Raw genomic sequence first — 16,540 nt, forward strand, 5'->3', positions numbered from 1 at the left:
TTGTAAGCATTATTTTTCCAGATTTCAGTCTTTTATTTTTTTTATTTTTATAAAGTTTATTTATTAACTTTTGAGAGAGCGAGAGAGCGAGAGGCGAGAGAGAGAGAGAGAGAGAGAGAGAGCATGTACACATGAGCAGGAGCAGGAGCAGGAGAGGGGTAGAGAAAGGAGAGAGGGAATCCCAAGCAGACTCTGTGCCATCAGCACAGAGCCTGATGTGGAACTTAAACCCACAAACTGTGAGATCATGACCTAAGCTGAAATCAAGAGTCAGATGCTTAACTGACTGAGTTACCCAGTCATCCCCAGATTTCAGTCTATTAAATGGATCTTGAGGCGCCTGGGTGGTTCAGTAGGTTGAGTGTCCAACTCTTGGTTTCAACTCAGGTCATGATCTCACAGTTTGTGGGTTCAAGCCCTGCATTGGGTTCTGCGCTGACAGTGAGGGGCCTGCTTGAGATTCTCTCTCTCCCCTCTTTTTCTGGCCTACCCCACTCACGTGCTCTCTTTCAAAATAAATAAATTATAAATGAATGAATGAATGACTAAATGGCTCCTAAGTTATTAGTCTGTATCTGCTCAAGTTCAGAGGCTGTGGATGTCAGTTATTTTGAGACCACGTATAACTCCATGGCAGCTTGAATAACAGTCACAGCGCCCCTTCTCACAGACCTGCTGTCACCTCAGTCGCAGACATGAAAGTGATTCTGGGGTGTTGTCTTGTTTTGAGATTTCTTGTGGGTAATGGCTGTGGGTGACCACCTTAAATTCTTGGGAGTGAAATAATCTTAAAGGGAGGCAGGTCTCAAATCTTAATGAAGGTTAGAGTCTTGCTTTTACAGGGCTTCTTTGGTGGTTTGGGGCCCTGCCCATTGGCTGTAGGGAAGGGATATCCTGGGGGGTGCTAAATATGACTTTAAAAGGCCCATTCTTTGTATAATAAATGATCTCTAAAAAAAACCCCAGTCACTCCCTCCTGCCAGCTTCTAACCACTTCCTATAAATGACAGCACACAGATCCATCTTAGTTTTGCTAAGTGAAAAATTTATTTTATTTTCACAGAAGCAGTTCCCCTTCTCTTCTTTATTCCTTCAGACAAACGTGCATATATAGAAAGCCTGGAAACAAAACTTATTACCTGTCATATGTAGAAAAATGGTTGTATCCAAGGTATAGCATGCCATCTTATGAAGAGTAAATTACCTTGGATACCTTCCATTGTCTTCTCTAATAATAATAGTAAGTTCAGAATATATCTTGATACTTGAGTGCTGTGGATTTTTTTTTCTTCAAATTTCCTAGGTGTTTTTGAATGGCACAAGCATGTGATATGTGATTTTCTAATTTAAGATAGTTTTGCAGTGAGGCAGAGAAATGGTTTTAACTTTGGGAAATAAAATATGGTGAAGATATTTATAAGATTGCCAAAAGACAGTTGTATGAGGTGATATAGGCAGCACTAGCAGTGTGATGTTCTGTGTTGAAGTTGAGATGCTTTCCTTAGAGTCAGGTCAGGCTATGTACAGTATGTGTAAGGAGGAAGTATTCCAGACATATAAATACCTAAATTGTTTAACTTCAAGTTAGTATAGTTAGTTTGCCAGAACATTTTAGTAAAGGGAGTCAGTGTGATAAAATACACTGGTTTGAAATCAGGCAGATAAAAGTTCAGATGCCAGTTCACTCTCTTACTTTGTAACTTTGGGCAAAATAATTTGAATTTTCTGAGCCTCAATTTCTTTTTTATTTTTATCAAAAAATTTATTTAAAAAATTTGAGTACATGTGACATACAATGTTAGGAGCCCCCTAACATTTATAAAATTATTTATAAAATTATTTATAAATTTAATTTATAAAATTTATAAAGATTTATACAAAATTTATAAGATTTATTAAATTATTTATAAGATGTCCTCATTTGTAGTATTAACAATATATAATAATAAAATATTAACTAATACTGATAATATTATCGAGATTAAATGAAGTAACAGATGTGAAGATACTCTATAGTAGCCACTTAATAAATGTTAGTATATTGCAGTATTAGTATAGTATATTATAATAAATGCCCTTTCATCTTCTTTGGCCATCACAGCTCCAGGGCTTGTCTATAGTAAGGGGTACATCATCATCATCTTTGTGTCCACTGTGTCTAGCATGATGCTCCATGTTTTTATATTGAATGAATGCAGACACCTGGGTGGCTCAGTCGGTTGAGCAACCGACTCTTGATTTTGGCTCAGGTCATGATCCCAGGGTCGTGGGATTGAACCCCACATTGGACTCCATGCCAAGCATGGAACCTGCTTGAGATTCTTACTCCTTCCCTCTGCCCATCTCCTCCACTTGCGCGCATGCTCTCTCTAAAATAATAAAATAAAATAAAGCAAATTGAATGAGTGAATGGATGGATGGATGAAATGCTCTGTTTCACATGAGAGCCCTGCTCCAGAAGAGGCTCTGGCTTAGTTTCCACTGGATTGCACTATTGGTTTTCCTTCCGTAGCCTTTATTCCTTTCAGCAAACACTAGTACATTTCACATGCCAAGAAAAATTCTCAAAAAAAAAAAAAAAAAGAAGAAAAAGAAAAATTCTCTTGATCCTAGGTCCCTCTCTCTGCTCTTCTTTACAGTAACATTCCTTGAGTTGTTTTTACTTTGTTGTCACTAATTCTTCTCCCATTCTTTTTTTATATTTAACTTAAAAAATCATTCTTAATTGAGGTATAATTGACACATTATGTTAGTTGTAGGTGTACAACATAATACTTTGATATTTGCGAGGTGCCTGGGTGGCTCAGTCAGTTAAGTGTCTGACTTTCAGCTCAGGTCATGGTCTCACGGTTTGTGGGTTTGAGCCCTGCATCGGGCTCTGTGCTGCCAGCTCAGAGCCTGGAGCCTGCCTCAGATTCTGTGTCTCCCTCTCTCTCTCTGCCCCTCCCCTGCTTGTGCTCTGTCTCTCTCTCAAAAATAAATAAACATTAAAAAAATCTTTTTGAATAATTTGATATTTGCATATATTGCAAAATGATCACCACAGTAAGTCTGGTTAACATCTGTCACCCTTGGGAATGCAAGCTGGTGCAGCCACTCTGGAAAACAGTATGGGGGTTCCTCAAAAAACTAAAAATAGAACTACCACACGAGCCAGCAATTGCACGACTAGGCATTTATCCGCGGGATACAGGTGTGCTGTTTCGAAGGGACACATGCACCCCCATGTTTATAGCAGCACTAACAACAATAGCCAAAGTATGGAAAGAGCCCAAATGTCCATTGATGGATGAATGGATAAAGAAAATGCAATGTGTGTGTGTGTGTGTGTGGTGTGTGTGTGGTGTGCACACCACACACACACACACACACACACACACACACAATGGAGTATTACTTGGCAATCGAAAAGAATGAAATCTTGCCGTTTGCAACTACACAGATGGAACTGGAGGGTATTATGCTAAGTGAAATTAGTCAGAAAAAGACAAAAATCATATGACTTCACTTATGAGGACATTAAGAGACAAAACAGATGAACATAAGGGAAGGGAAACAAAAATAATATAAAAACAGGGAGGGGGACAAAACAGAAGAGACTCATAAATATAGAGAACAAACTGAGGGTTACTGGAGGGGTTGTGGGAGGGGGGATGGGCTAAATGGGTAAGAGGCACTAAGGAATCTACTCCTGAAATCATTGTTGCACTATATGCTAACTAATTTGGATGTAAATTTTAAAAAATAAAAAATAAAATTAAAAATAAAAAAGGATATTGACAAACCAGTACCAAAAAAAAAATCTGTCACCTTATAGAGTTACCAAAAGATTTTTTTTTCTCGTGATGAGTACTTTAAAAAAATTTTTTTTTTAAAGCTTATTTATGTATTTTGAGAGAGAGAAAGAGCAGGGGAGGGGCACAAAGAGAGGGAGAGAGAGAGAATCCCAAGCAGCCTCCACACTGTCAGCGCAGAGCCTGATGGGGGTCTCAAACTCACAAACTGTGAGATCATGACCTGAGCTGAAACCAAGAGACAGGTGCATGACCAACTGAGCCACCTAGGAGCCCCTCTTGTGATGAGCACTTTTAAGATCTACTCTCTTAGCAACTTTCACATAGGCAATCCATTTTTAGATTTTTAACTATAGTCACCATGCTCTTCATCATATCCCTAAAAATCCCATTCTTTCCTGAATCATTCCAGTCAACCCATTTCTGGCATCAAAACTGCCCTTGTTAAAGTCATCAGCAACCTCCACATCGCTAAATTCAGTGGTCCATTCTCAATCCTCATCATGACACATTAATAGCTTTGACATGGTTAATTACTGCTTTTTTTTTTTTTTAAGATTTTATTTTTATGTAATTTCTACACCCTACATGGGGCTCAAACCCAGAACACCAAGATCAGACTCACATGCTCCACCAACTGAGCCAGCCAGGTGCCCCTAATTACTACTTCTTGAAACATTTCTCCTGGCTTCTGGGGCAGCATGCTCTTTGGTTCTCCTAACCCCCTGGCCTCTCTTATGTGGTTCTTACTCTTCCCCATCTGATATAGTGTTTCCAGCACTTAGTCCATTAAGTTGGTCTCTTCTCTGTTCACTCTCCAAGTGATCTCACTCCATTTCCAGGCTTCAAAACTCATTCTGGGTCTTTCCCAAAATCCTAGATTCATATAGTCAACTGCGTATTCAAAATTCCACTGGTATGTCTACTGGGCATTTTAAATCTAATGTGTCCAAATGGGAATTCCTGCCTACCCGCACCCCCCCCCCCCCCAAACCAAACAGCTACAATCACCAACAAACCCCAAAGCCTCTGCTTCTCTGACAGTCTTTCCCAACTCAGGAAGTAGCAGTTCCGTTCTTTCAATTTCTAAGGCCAGAACTCTTGGAGCCATGACTCTATTTTTTCTGTCCTCCCCCTACATCCATTCTATCAGCAAATCCTGATGACTCTTTCTTTATAACTTATCCAGAATGTAACCACATCTCACCAGCTCTAACACCACACTCTGGTCCCAGCTGTTGTTTCTCAGCTACCAGTTTTCACTTGGATTATTGTAATGGTGTTTTAACTAGTTTCCTTGCTCCTGTTCTTGCTTTCCAGTATCTGTTCTCAATAGAATAGCAAGAAGGATTCTTTTAAAACCCTAAGTTAAGTCATGTCATTGTTTCACACAAAACTTTCCAAAAGTTTCCTACTTCGCTTAGAATAAAAGCCAAAGTCTTTACAAATGGCCTGCACAGCCATAGGCGACCTGATAATCTCTCTTGCTCCATCTCCTGACACTCTCCCCTTCTCTCTTTGAGCTCCAACCATTATAGTTTTCTCCATGTTCCCTGAACACACCAGACCTACTTTTGCCTCAGGGACTTTGCACTTGCTTTAAACAATTTTTTTGGCTCCTCTTTTCTCTGGATAGCCATATGACTTGTTTGCTCATATTCTTTTTTAAATTTACTTAAGTTTATTTATTTTGAGAGAGAGACAGAGGATGAGCAGAGAAAGGGCAGAGGGAGAGAGGGAGAGAGAGAATCCCAAGCAGGCTCCTCACTGACCAGAGCCAAAATCAAGAGTTGGAGGCTTAACTGACTCAGCCACCCAGGAGCTCCTGCTCATAGTCTTTAGGTCTCTGCTTAATGCTCTTATTAGAGAAGCCCTCGCTGAACATAAAACTGTAAACATGATTCTATTGGCACTCCCTTTCGTCTTCATCTCTTTTAGTATTTGTGTGACAAACATCTCCGTTGTATTTGTGTGACAAACTATTCGATTGTTTGTTTTTACTTTTTGTCTTCCCCAACCTGATTGCTGTCCCTATAGTTTTGCTGTTCTAGAATGTCATATGGGTGGAACTCTACGGTATGTAGCTTTTTGCGTTTCGTTTCTTTCATGTAGTATAATGCTTCTGAGATTCATCTATGCTGTTGTAGTTTGTTCCTTTTTCATTGCCGTGTTGCACTCCATTGTATGGATTTGTTTATTAGTCCACCAGTTGATGGACTTTGGGCTGGTTCCAGATTTTCATTACTTTGAATAAAGCTGCTATTAATGTTCACATACAGGTCTCTGTGTGAACACATGTTTTTACTTTTCCTGGGTAAATCCTAGGCGTGATGTTGCTTGGTCATTTGGTATGTGTACGTTCAACTTTATAAGAAACTGCCCAACCAGAGCTGTTGTGCCCATGTACACCCTCACCAGCAGTGTGTGAGAATTCTAGTTGCTTCACATCCTTGCCAAGACTTGATATGATCAGTCTTTTTAATTTGAGTCATTCTAGTAGATATGTAGTGGTAAAGTGTTTTCAGTTGCTGCTGTAGCCTCCGTATCAAGTTTTCATTTGTAAGCAGGCCTTAGCTTTGTGGAAGGCATTGTTTCCTGCTGTCATTGAGTATCCTCGTATCCCCTCAGGCAGCTAGTGGAAATCAGGTGGGTTTTCCAACTCTGAAAGCACACTGGTTTTTTGTTCTCCTTGTTCATCTTCATCAGGCCTTGATGTCAGATCTAGCTCATGGAGCTTGTTCTGTATGTGATCCTCTCTGTCATGATGTTCAGGTCCCTTGCCTCCCCCTCCCAGGCCATGGGTGTGGAAGGGTTGCCCTCTGACTGGCCAGGGTACTCATGGACACTTACAATACATCCTTGTGTACTTGGCCCCCTCCCCGCAAGTAGTTCCCTAGTAATTCTGTGACTTTTTTCTTTTGGCTTCATCCTGAAGTCTGGTGTTCCAGCCTGGCCGGGAATGGAAAGTTAAGAGTGTGACGTCCTCTGACACCCTCCCTTCTTGTAGAGGGGTCTGAGGTTTGTTTGTTTAAGCTGAACAGAGGATGCCAAAGATAGAATTTGAGTCAGCTCACCACTGGCTTAGGCTCTCCTTTTCACTCTCCTGGTTCCTCCTTCGCTTTCCCCTCCCCCTCTAGCCAGTTGTTTCCTGGGCTTTGTCTGAGATACACTGTACAGTTTTAGCCCCATCTCGTAGTACTGCCTGCTGAAAAACAGTCAGAGGCGACATGGAGGAGAAGCCGCCAGGAAGTTTCTGACAACAATGAGCTGCGGGCCTCTGCCTCTGCGCTGATAGTACGGGACAGCAGTAACCTCAGGAGAAAGGCATTCGGAGGCCTGCGCTGAGCTGTGGGCTTGTGGCTAACTCTGGAAAGGAGGAAGGTCAAGCGTGGAAATGCCTCTCTTAGATTCGTCCTATTTGCCATCAACCATCTTTATTTTGACTCATGTTCTGGGAATTGCCGGTGTTCTGTACTGGAAGAGATGTGCCAGGGGCAGAGCAGGTAACTTTTGTACTGAAGTATTCTTTAACTAAATCAATCTACTGTGGGGCTTTTGAGGGTGGGGTAAATGACGGAGGGCTTCCCAGTGGCTTTCCTTAAAGGGCCAGTACGTCTTCTCAGCCCGGATGCTATCAGAACTAGGGACCTAGTATGTGTATAGATGTACTGAGGAAACAGGGCTGCCCTGGGACCTGGACTCTTCCCTGTTCTGTGAGGCTGTCTGCTAGAGGGTGCTGGTTTGATGAAGTGATGTCTGGGCTCCAAGCTGAGGGAAATGGCAATGGTGCTGACTTGGGTCCTTCCTTAGAGAATCAAGCTCTTCCTTTCCTTCCTTTCTTAATCTCGAAGTGGCTTTTAGATCTTTGTTTTTAACCAAAACCATACAGTAATTCTATCACCCTCCTCTGGGTCCTCTAGGTCTGATCTGAGAAAACTTGTGGGATTAGAGAAGTTTCTGGATTTGGTGTGTTTTTGGATGAGAAAAGGCAGTGGAGGAAAGGCCAGTGAGAGGAAGGGGTGAATGGTGTCCCTGCCTAGGTAGGTGCTGCCTCTGTTCTCTTTGATATGATTAAAACTGTTCCTTTCCCCTCAGGCAGCTGTATAGTTTACTTGTTTATCTAAGCCATCCTGTTCAATGCAAGGTAGTTAACTGTTTTTTCCCCAGGGAGTCAGATCCTGATACTTAAAAAAAAAAAAAAAAAAAGCAGACCCCTCTTTCTTCTAGTACTTGCTATTAGTTAAATTATATTCCTTTGGCTTCTAAAAGCCCAGTGCTGGAACAGCCTCACATTTGCTATTTCTAAGTCTCCATGGTTGAGGATTAATAAAAGTCTAACTTTCCCTGGAGTCCACCCTTGGATTTCAGTGCTTTTACTACTGTCATTGTGATCCACCTGCTACCTTCAAGCCAATGTATTGAGAACTTGTTACTTGGTATCTTACAAGTTAAGGTAGAGATTTAATGACTTATTACTTCGCTTGCTATTAAAAGTTCATGAATGCTTGACAGAATTAGAATTAGATTCAGTCATTCCCCAGTGTCCTTTCCAGTAAGTCCCAGAAGTGCTTTTGACTAAATATTCAGATCCCAGCATGTGTCTATATCAGCAAAAACAGACATTTAGAAATATGTTTGCTTGTGTGGTGGTGTGTTTAAAGAGGTAGCCCAACGTAGCTTTTCTGGAATATAAGCCTGTATTGGAGTTTAGAAAGAAAGGAAAAGGCAGGCATGAATTATTTGGCCCTATGTACTATTTCAGATGCAGTGAGAAAGTAATTATCATCCAGGCTGAGGCTGCTACTTCCCTTTCCCCATGCACTATGGTAATGACATTTCTAAACCACTAATTGATTGATATTTTGAAAGTTTACCTTCAGTATAAGATTTTCTCTGATACTTACTAGGCAGACCCCTATCTCTTAAGTGGTTTCTTTTTTATGTTTTAGTAATGTGAATTTCATAAATAGCCATAAAATACATTGAAATAAAAAATAAAAATACATTGTAAAAGCTTTTTATTTCTATGAGACAACTTTGGTTCTAGTACCTAATAGTTAATTGGGAATGTGCTGTGTTCAGTTTATCTGTAAAATTGGAGCAGGGGCTTTCTAATTGGTGACTATGCATACCAAAACTTATGCAGAAATGCTTAAGAGATTCTGTACCCATTTTATTTTAATTTCAATTTTGAGATGTATTTTATCTATTTAAAATATATTTAAATAGATACATTTATCTCGGGGCGCCTGGGTGGCTCAGTCAGCTAAGCGTCTGACTTTGGCTCAGGTCATGACCTGGCGGTCCGTGAGTTTGAGCCCCACATTGGGCTCTGTGCTGACGGCTCAGAGCCTGGAGCCTGCTTCCCATTCCATGTCTCCCTCTCTCTCTGCCCCTCTCCCGCTCATATTCTCTCTCTCTCTCTCTCTCTCTCTCTCTCTCTCTCTCTCTCTCTCTCTCTCTCTCAAAAATAAACATTAAAAAAAAGTAACATATATGCTGTAATGTACTACCTTCCAAATGGACATCACCAGAATAAAGTTCCCCCACCATCTATCTCTGAATATATATTTAACTGCTTATAAATTTACAGTTTATTCAAAAAGTGAAGTTAGTATCTAGTATCTTTTCATCTGGTCTTTAAAAACAAAATTTTTTTTTTAATTGGAAGCGTTTCACTATTGCAGAACATACTGCAGAATATATGTCCTGTGCCTGATAAATTCTGGGCAAGACTCAGTTGTATGGGCTCAGGTGCTCAGTCCATAGTGAGTGGGAAACACATTGGTAAGTGATGGCACTGTAATAGTGGCAGAGCATGTACTAAAAGTTTTTGTGCTTCTTGTCCTACATTTCTAGTCATATTTAAATATTGTAAAGAATGTACACAGTTTTAGATATTGAAGGTATTTGGCTTTGAAACAAATATTTCTGCTGTTCTTCAGGTTCTTATATCAATTTATTTGAGTAATATCATGAGAGTACCAGGCACACTGTGAAACTGTTACTGTTTGTTGCTGTTTGTATGAACCAGTTAAAAAAGGCTTCACTGTATTTCATGACATAGACATAGACTGGATGCTGAGGGTATTATAACTGTAATTAACTGATCTCTAATTTTAATCAAAATTACTCGACTGGTTATTTCATTTAGCTTTAAAATAAGTAACATACATTTGAAGCCATAACATTGATTTATACTATTAAACACTACTTTTATTTATTTTTTATTTTATTAAAAAAAATTTTTTTAACGTTTATTCATTTTTGAGAGACAGAGAGAGACAGACCATGAGCGGGGAAGGGGCAGAGAGAGGGAGACACAGAATCCAAAGCAGGCTCCAGGCTCTGAGCTGTCAGTACAGAGCCTGACGTGGGGCTTGAACTCACAAACTGCGAGATCCTGACCTGAGCAGAAGTTGAATGCTCAACCGACTGAGCCAACCAGGTGCCCCTATTTTTATTTTTTTTAAATACTGCTTTCATATATTCTATATGTTGAGTTGCATATAAGATTTGTTTGAAAACGTGTTCTGTGAGAGTTAAAAACCACTAGGTGGTTTCTTTCTTTCTTTCTTTCTTTCTTTCTTTCTTTCTTTCTTTCTTTCTTTCTTTCTTTCTTTCTGAGAGAAAGAGAGTGCACATGTACAGAGAGAAGCAGAGAGAGAGGGAGACAGAGGATTTGAAGTGGCTCTGCCATGATAGTAGAGAGCCCCTTGCAGGGCTTGAAGTCAGACTCACAAACTGTGAGATTATGACCTGAGGCAAAGTCTGACACTTAACTGACTGTGCCACCCAGGTGCCCCTAAAAACCACTAGGTAATTTCAGGGTTCCTTCTAGTTCCTTGGTTCTAAGACACTGTGTTCTGGTAAACCCTCACTGTGTTTGTATAGATTTCTGATTTCTCCCACTCTTTTTTTTTTTTTTTTCAATTTTTTAAAGCTTTTATTTATTTTTGAGAGAGAGAGAGAGAGAGAGAATGCTGGAGAGGAACAGAGTGAGAGGGAGACACAGAATCCGAAGCAGGCTCCCGGCTCTGATCTGTCAGCACAGAGCCCGACACGGGGCTCGAAACCACAAACCGGAGATCATGACCTGAGCCGAATGAAGTCGGATGCTTAACCGACTGAGCCACCCAGGTGCCCCTGATTTCTTCCGCTCTTAAAGTTGATAACAAGTTCTGTTTTTCTTGTAGAGTTGGAAAGGATCTTACATATTAACCAGTCCAACCTCTTAATCCTACCTTTATTAGAAGTCATTCTTCCTTTGCTTAAAGGTCTTTGATGGTACAACATACAGCCTATGGACTATTCATTGTGTTGGTAATGGGGAGTTCTTTTTTAATTTGGAAGTTGCCTCTTTTTTTTTTTTTTTTTTTTTTTCCTTTGTAAAGCTTATTTACTTTATGAGAGACCATGAGCGGGGGAAGGGCACAGAGAGAGGGAGAGAGACCATCCCAAGCAGACTCCACACTGTTAGCACAGAGCTTGATGCAGGGCTCAAACTCATGAACTGAGCCAAAATCAAGAGTCGGATGCTTAACAGACTAAGCCATCCAGATGCCCCAGAAGTTGTCTCTTTGTAACTTAGGCCCATTAGTCCAAATTCTGCCTAGCAAAGATCAAGTCTACTTCCTCTTCTAGGCGTCAGACTTACTTAGGTTTGAAGGCTGTCTTTGCCAGCCCAGACACTTTCCTCTTATTTACTATATATGATTCCCTAACTCATTATTCTAGTATTCCCTTTGGACAGTTAAATCAATTGTTTTTGCTTTGAAAATTTGGAGGCCATGTGTTCATGTGGAGAGGTGAGGGGAGTAGAACAGAAACATGGGGAAGGAATCACTGATCACTGTTCCTTCACTTTTCTTAGTTTTTTTCCTAGATGTTTATGAGTCCCTTGGTGAGCTCTGGTTATATAAGCACATGGCTTTTACAACCACATCCCTAAGTCACCATCTCTTCAGCGGATGTAAACAAGGTACAGGAAGACATAGTTTATATTGAAGTCATATAATATCTGTAAAACAGCACTTTGCATTCAATTAGTATTTAGATTTTTAAATAGTTTTCGATACACCCTGTCCACACTTAACATTCACATATATCTTCTTGTTATTCCAAAAACTTCCTGTTAAAATAACCTATTTCCCCCAGACTCCTCCCCACTCCTATAGCCAGAGTTACCTTTCTGAAATACAGAGCTTTGTGTGTCACTCTCCTGCTTAAAATCCATCAGTGCCTCTCCTCTGCTTTTAGAATAAAGTTCAAACTTTTCAGCATGACATAAAAGTGTTGTGGGGCACCTGGCTGGCTCAGTCAGTAGAGCATGCGACTCTTGATCTCGGGGTCATGAGTTTGAGTCCCACGTCGAGAGTAGAGATTACTTTTTTTTTTTTTTTAAGTGTTTTTATAATTTGCTCCCTGCCTATTTCACTAGTTCCATTTCCTGTCTTGGTCTTATAAGCAACTAGTACTCCAGAATCTTTTAAAAACTTGCAGATCTCTACCACAAATGCCCATACTGCCTTTTCAGCTGGACTACTTGATACTTGTCCTTCAAGGTAAGTAGTTACTGCCTCTGGAAAGTCTTTCTCCACTGAAGTAAGACTTCCTTTTCGGTGCTCCAGTAGCATTGTTAGTGCTTCTTATTCAAACCTGTATCATCTTGCTCTTGTCTGTCTCTCCCCACTAATTAGAGGCTGTTAGACTGTAAGATCTTTAAGAACAGGGACTCTTACTCACCTCAGTTTCTCAAGTGTCTGAGACAAAATAGCTGTCAGCAAATGTCACTTGAACAAATAAAATGAAAAAATTATGATAGCATTAGATATAAGCTGTAGCATGAACTTGTCCTATTCATTTATGTATTTATAGGGCTTGCATTAGCTTGACATGTAATCTAAGGTAGGTGCTCCATATAGAATAATTGAATGATAGAGAGTTGCCCTGTGTTGTAGTTTATTAATAACTCATATTGTTATAGCATAAATGGGAAGAAAGCTTTATGGTTCCTTGAGAAGAACATTTGCCAAAGGACAAATGTGTCCCTCTCTAGGGTCTTGTTTTCTTTATCTGTAAAGTAAAAGGGTTGGACAATCCAGTCTCTTAAGGTTCTTTCCATTTTCAGTATCCCACTGGGATACTAGCTATAATTCCTGGATCTGGACCATGTGAAGTGCAACCTAAGATTCCGTCACCTTTTTTTTTTTTTTTTTTTTAAAGGAGCTCCATTACACTGTTGAGTCTGTTAAGCTGAAGTTCAGTTATAAAATGGTCAGAGACTGTCCATGGATTGCTGTTAATCTCCCTGCTAGACACCACTGTCACTTTAGTTTTCTTGAACTTCAGCACACGACTTACAGGTTTTCTACTTACATTTTGTCCTGTGAGACTTGGCGTCAGTGTTGAGGTTGTTTTGAATGTTGATTCCTCCATTTATGACATCGGCTGTGCATCCTCCATTTATATTATCTGAAAATGTGTTAGGCATATAACAGGCACTCAGTAAATAAGTAAATGGTCATATATCAAATATCTTTACTCAGATGACAAAATCATTAGCTGTTTTAATCAAGGTGGAGCCTTTATCTTTTTCTTTCCTTAGCTATTTTTTCCAGATCTGTCCAGTGTAGAAAGACCACTGAACTTGGAGTCAGGAAATCTGGGTTCTAAGTCCTGGCTCTTCTGCTGCCTACTGGGAGATGTTAGGTCACTTATTTCCTCTGGACTTCAAATTTCCATTCTGAGTGAGAAGAATAAAGACTAAAGTCTCTAATTTTCTGTGATTCTGGCAGTGTGATCATCTGGCCTGGACTTGCATGTAGCATGGAATTGTGGTTGAGAGTCTGGGTCAGACTGCTTGTGCTATCATTCTAGCTCTGCCACTGCTGGCAGATTGACATCAATCTACCTGGGCCTGTGTTTCCTCCTCTGTAAAGTCAGGTTAATAATACTGCATGGTGGTTTCGAGTTAGTTTTTAGAATACACTCTGCACATGGTAAGGACTTTACAATTGTTTTTTCTTTGTTTGTTTAAATTTATTTATTTATTAGTAATCTCTGAACCCAAAGTGGGGTGGAACCTGAGCCTGAGGTTCAGGGGCTGTGAGCCTGAGATCAAGAGTCGCACGTTCTTCTGACTGAGCCAGACTGACACTCCAAGGACTATATAATTGTTTACTATCATCATGATACTTGTTTCACAAAAGATATCATTGAGGACATAGTAATTTCCTGTAGGCTGCAGGGACAAAATACAAATATTTGTCTTTAAAGTGGGAATGAAGACATGTGAAAGAAGCCAATGTGGGAGTATATGAAAAGTTAGTGGCATATTATGAATCATTGTTTTACACATCAGGAGGAAAGCCTTTTGTGTCTGCTTTAATATTCTTAACAGTGAATGATTTTGGCATTTAAAGAAATAAATGTATATTGCTTTGATTTTCTGTGATACTGTAAGAATGCCAGTAGTTGTAAATTCTCCAATATCTTTTAGCCATGTATGGAAATAGTGGCTTGAATCTCTTCCATTCAACATTTTATTTATTTTTAATTTTTATTTTTTCCCCACCCAGCATTTTACGCATCTGTAAGTAGCAATCAGACTCACTTTTCCTGACTCTAACATCTCTGAACACACAGTGACCGATGACATGACTAAAAGTTGGGCAAAAAAGAAGGGGAATGGTTGGGGTAATCACTGCTCAGGCCGGTCTCCTCTGAATAATTAAGAGCTGACTGTCTTTTTTTTTTTTTTTTTTATGTTTATTTATTTATTTTGAGAGAGACCGCAAGTGCATGCACGGTGGGGAGAGAGAGGGAGAGAGAGAGAACCACGAATAGGCTCTTTACTGTCCGTGTGGAGCCCAATGCAGGGCTCGATCTCACAAACTGTGAGATCATGACCTGAGCTGAAATCAAGAATTGAGTGCTTAACTGACCAAGGCACCCCAAGAGCTGACTGTCTTAACCAAAGTCTTCCTGCTGTCAGCAGTAGCTTCCCTTTTGAGATTCAGGACCTCCTAGCATCCTGGGAGGGAAGGCAGGTCTCCTGGTAGCTAGACTGACCTTGTCCCCAGGACTCTCTCAGTCCACAGTGCCTTCAGGGGAAATGGGTTCTGCTTGGATGCAGGGGGAATGAGGAGAAGGCAGGTTTTGGTTCATCTTTTTCAGAACTTACCCAGTGATGATTATTTTGACTTTTAGAGACTGTGAAATTATTTAGTATTTCTAGAAGTTGCCCCACATATTCATTTAGGATATGCCCTAAATCTCCAGTTGGCTATAGTCAAATATTTTTATTTCTTTATCTTCCCAGGAATATTCCACGTTCTTAAATATACAGCTCCCACACGGCAGTGTAGTTGTTCTGGATTAAGTCCTTCCCACAGACAGCAGGGTATAAGAGGGGGGCATAGCTTTGGAGCTGGACAAATGGCTGTGTAATCTTGGTCAAGTTAGTTAGCCTTTTAAAAATATTTTCATTTCTAGGGGTGCCTAGGTGGCTTAGTCAGTTAAGCGTCAAGTCATGATTTCCCTGTTCATGGGTTTGAGCCTCAAGTCAGGCTCTTTGCTGACAGCTCAGAGCCTGGAGCCTGCTTCCGATTCTGTGTCTATCCCTCTGCCCCTCCCCTGCTCACATTCATTCTCATTCTCTCTCTCTCTCTCTCTCTCTCTCTCTCTCTCTCTCTCTCTCTCAAAAATAAACAAACATTAAAAGATTTTTAAAAAAGAAAAATATTTTCATTTCTGAGATGGAATTGATAATACCATCTTAGAGAATTGTTGGGAGTAGATGAAATTATATTTAAAGTTCTTAGCACATCATCTGTGAACTAGCAGTTACAGTAGACGCTCAGTTAATTTTAGCTTAGGTTATTGAGTGCCTTCAAAATGTGTGTAAGACCAGGATAGGAGGCAGAAGACTCAAGACTCAGGAAATTTAAGTCAGATAAAGGAAAAGGTTACTAAATACGAATCAGGAAGCATTTATTCCTTTTTCCTCTCTCTTCCCTATTCCTTGTGCCTTTCCCTTCCTAGGACAAGGTAAATTCTAGGGAGGACCCTTTCTGTCCCAAGATTGACTAAGGAGAGTTTAATAAGAGGAACAAACTGAGTAGAATTGTCGCAGGTTATCGGGGTGACTGGGAGCTTAGTCAAGGAGGGATAAGGTCAGCTGTGAGTCTCGTTATTAGTAAGTAGTAACAGGATTATTAGCACTTTGTAGGTGGGAGGGATGCCCAGTAGGGAGTGAAGAAAGCTGTCAGGGCACTGAGGCAGGTCATAGGGCTTGTGTAAACAGAGTGGCCTGCTAGGCAGGCTCAGTCTGTTAGTTTTTACTTGCAGTCTTTGGGGCTAATCTCTGCAGACTTGCTTTCCTGGGCGTTGCCCCTCCCCCCCCTTGCCTAGAAACAGGATTGGAAGTAGCATTAGCCTGAAGAAGTCATTCTATTTAGGGAGCTGGAGCAGAGGGCCAGTGATTAGGCCCTTATCTGCAGCGGGGCCTTTCTGCGTGGTGTGGGGCCAGGATCCTAGTGGCCGTCCTGCCATCGGCGGAGGCTCGGCTTCTCTAACCCCTGGTTGGGTCAGAATTGTGAAGAAGCAATAGATGGGCCGGGCCATCCAAATGAAAAAGCCCTTCATTGTATTTCTTCAACATTCCAGTGTCTGGTACAATTAGCCAAGACTCAGAAAACAAGTTGGACAAACAAGCAAGCAGTCTTCCTCTGATGGATAAAGGG

The 16,540-nt window shown here is 40.5% G+C and overlaps 1 protein-coding gene across 8 annotated transcripts in view; it reads left to right on the top strand.

Moving 5' to 3' along the window:
• Window positions 1-16,540, top strand: part of MACF1 (microtubule actin crosslinking factor 1) — a 315,228-nt gene that overhangs the window by 79,820 nt on the left and 218,868 nt on the right. For 3 of the 8 annotated variants that reach the window (XM_042996694.1, XM_042996695.1, XM_042996698.1), the window contains exon 1: window positions 6,811-7,297. The exons of 1 other annotated variant lie outside the window; for it this stretch is intronic. In XM_042996694.1, the coding sequence (XP_042852628.1) occupies window positions 7,189-7,297 (109 nt within the window). In that variant the 5' untranslated portion in view covers window positions 6,811-7,188. Of the gene's footprint in view, window positions 1-6,810; window positions 7,298-12,254; window positions 12,359-16,540 lie in introns of those variants that run through there. 4 more of the 8 variants (XM_042996699.1, XM_015542185.2, XM_015542186.2 and 1 more) reach the window with 4 other exon arrangements.

Source organism: Panthera tigris, chromosome C1 (assembly GCF_018350195.1).
Source record: "Panthera tigris isolate Pti1 chromosome C1, P.tigris_Pti1_mat1.1, whole genome shotgun sequence".
Classification (NCBI taxonomy): domain Eukaryota; kingdom Metazoa; phylum Chordata; class Mammalia; order Carnivora; family Felidae; genus Panthera; species Panthera tigris.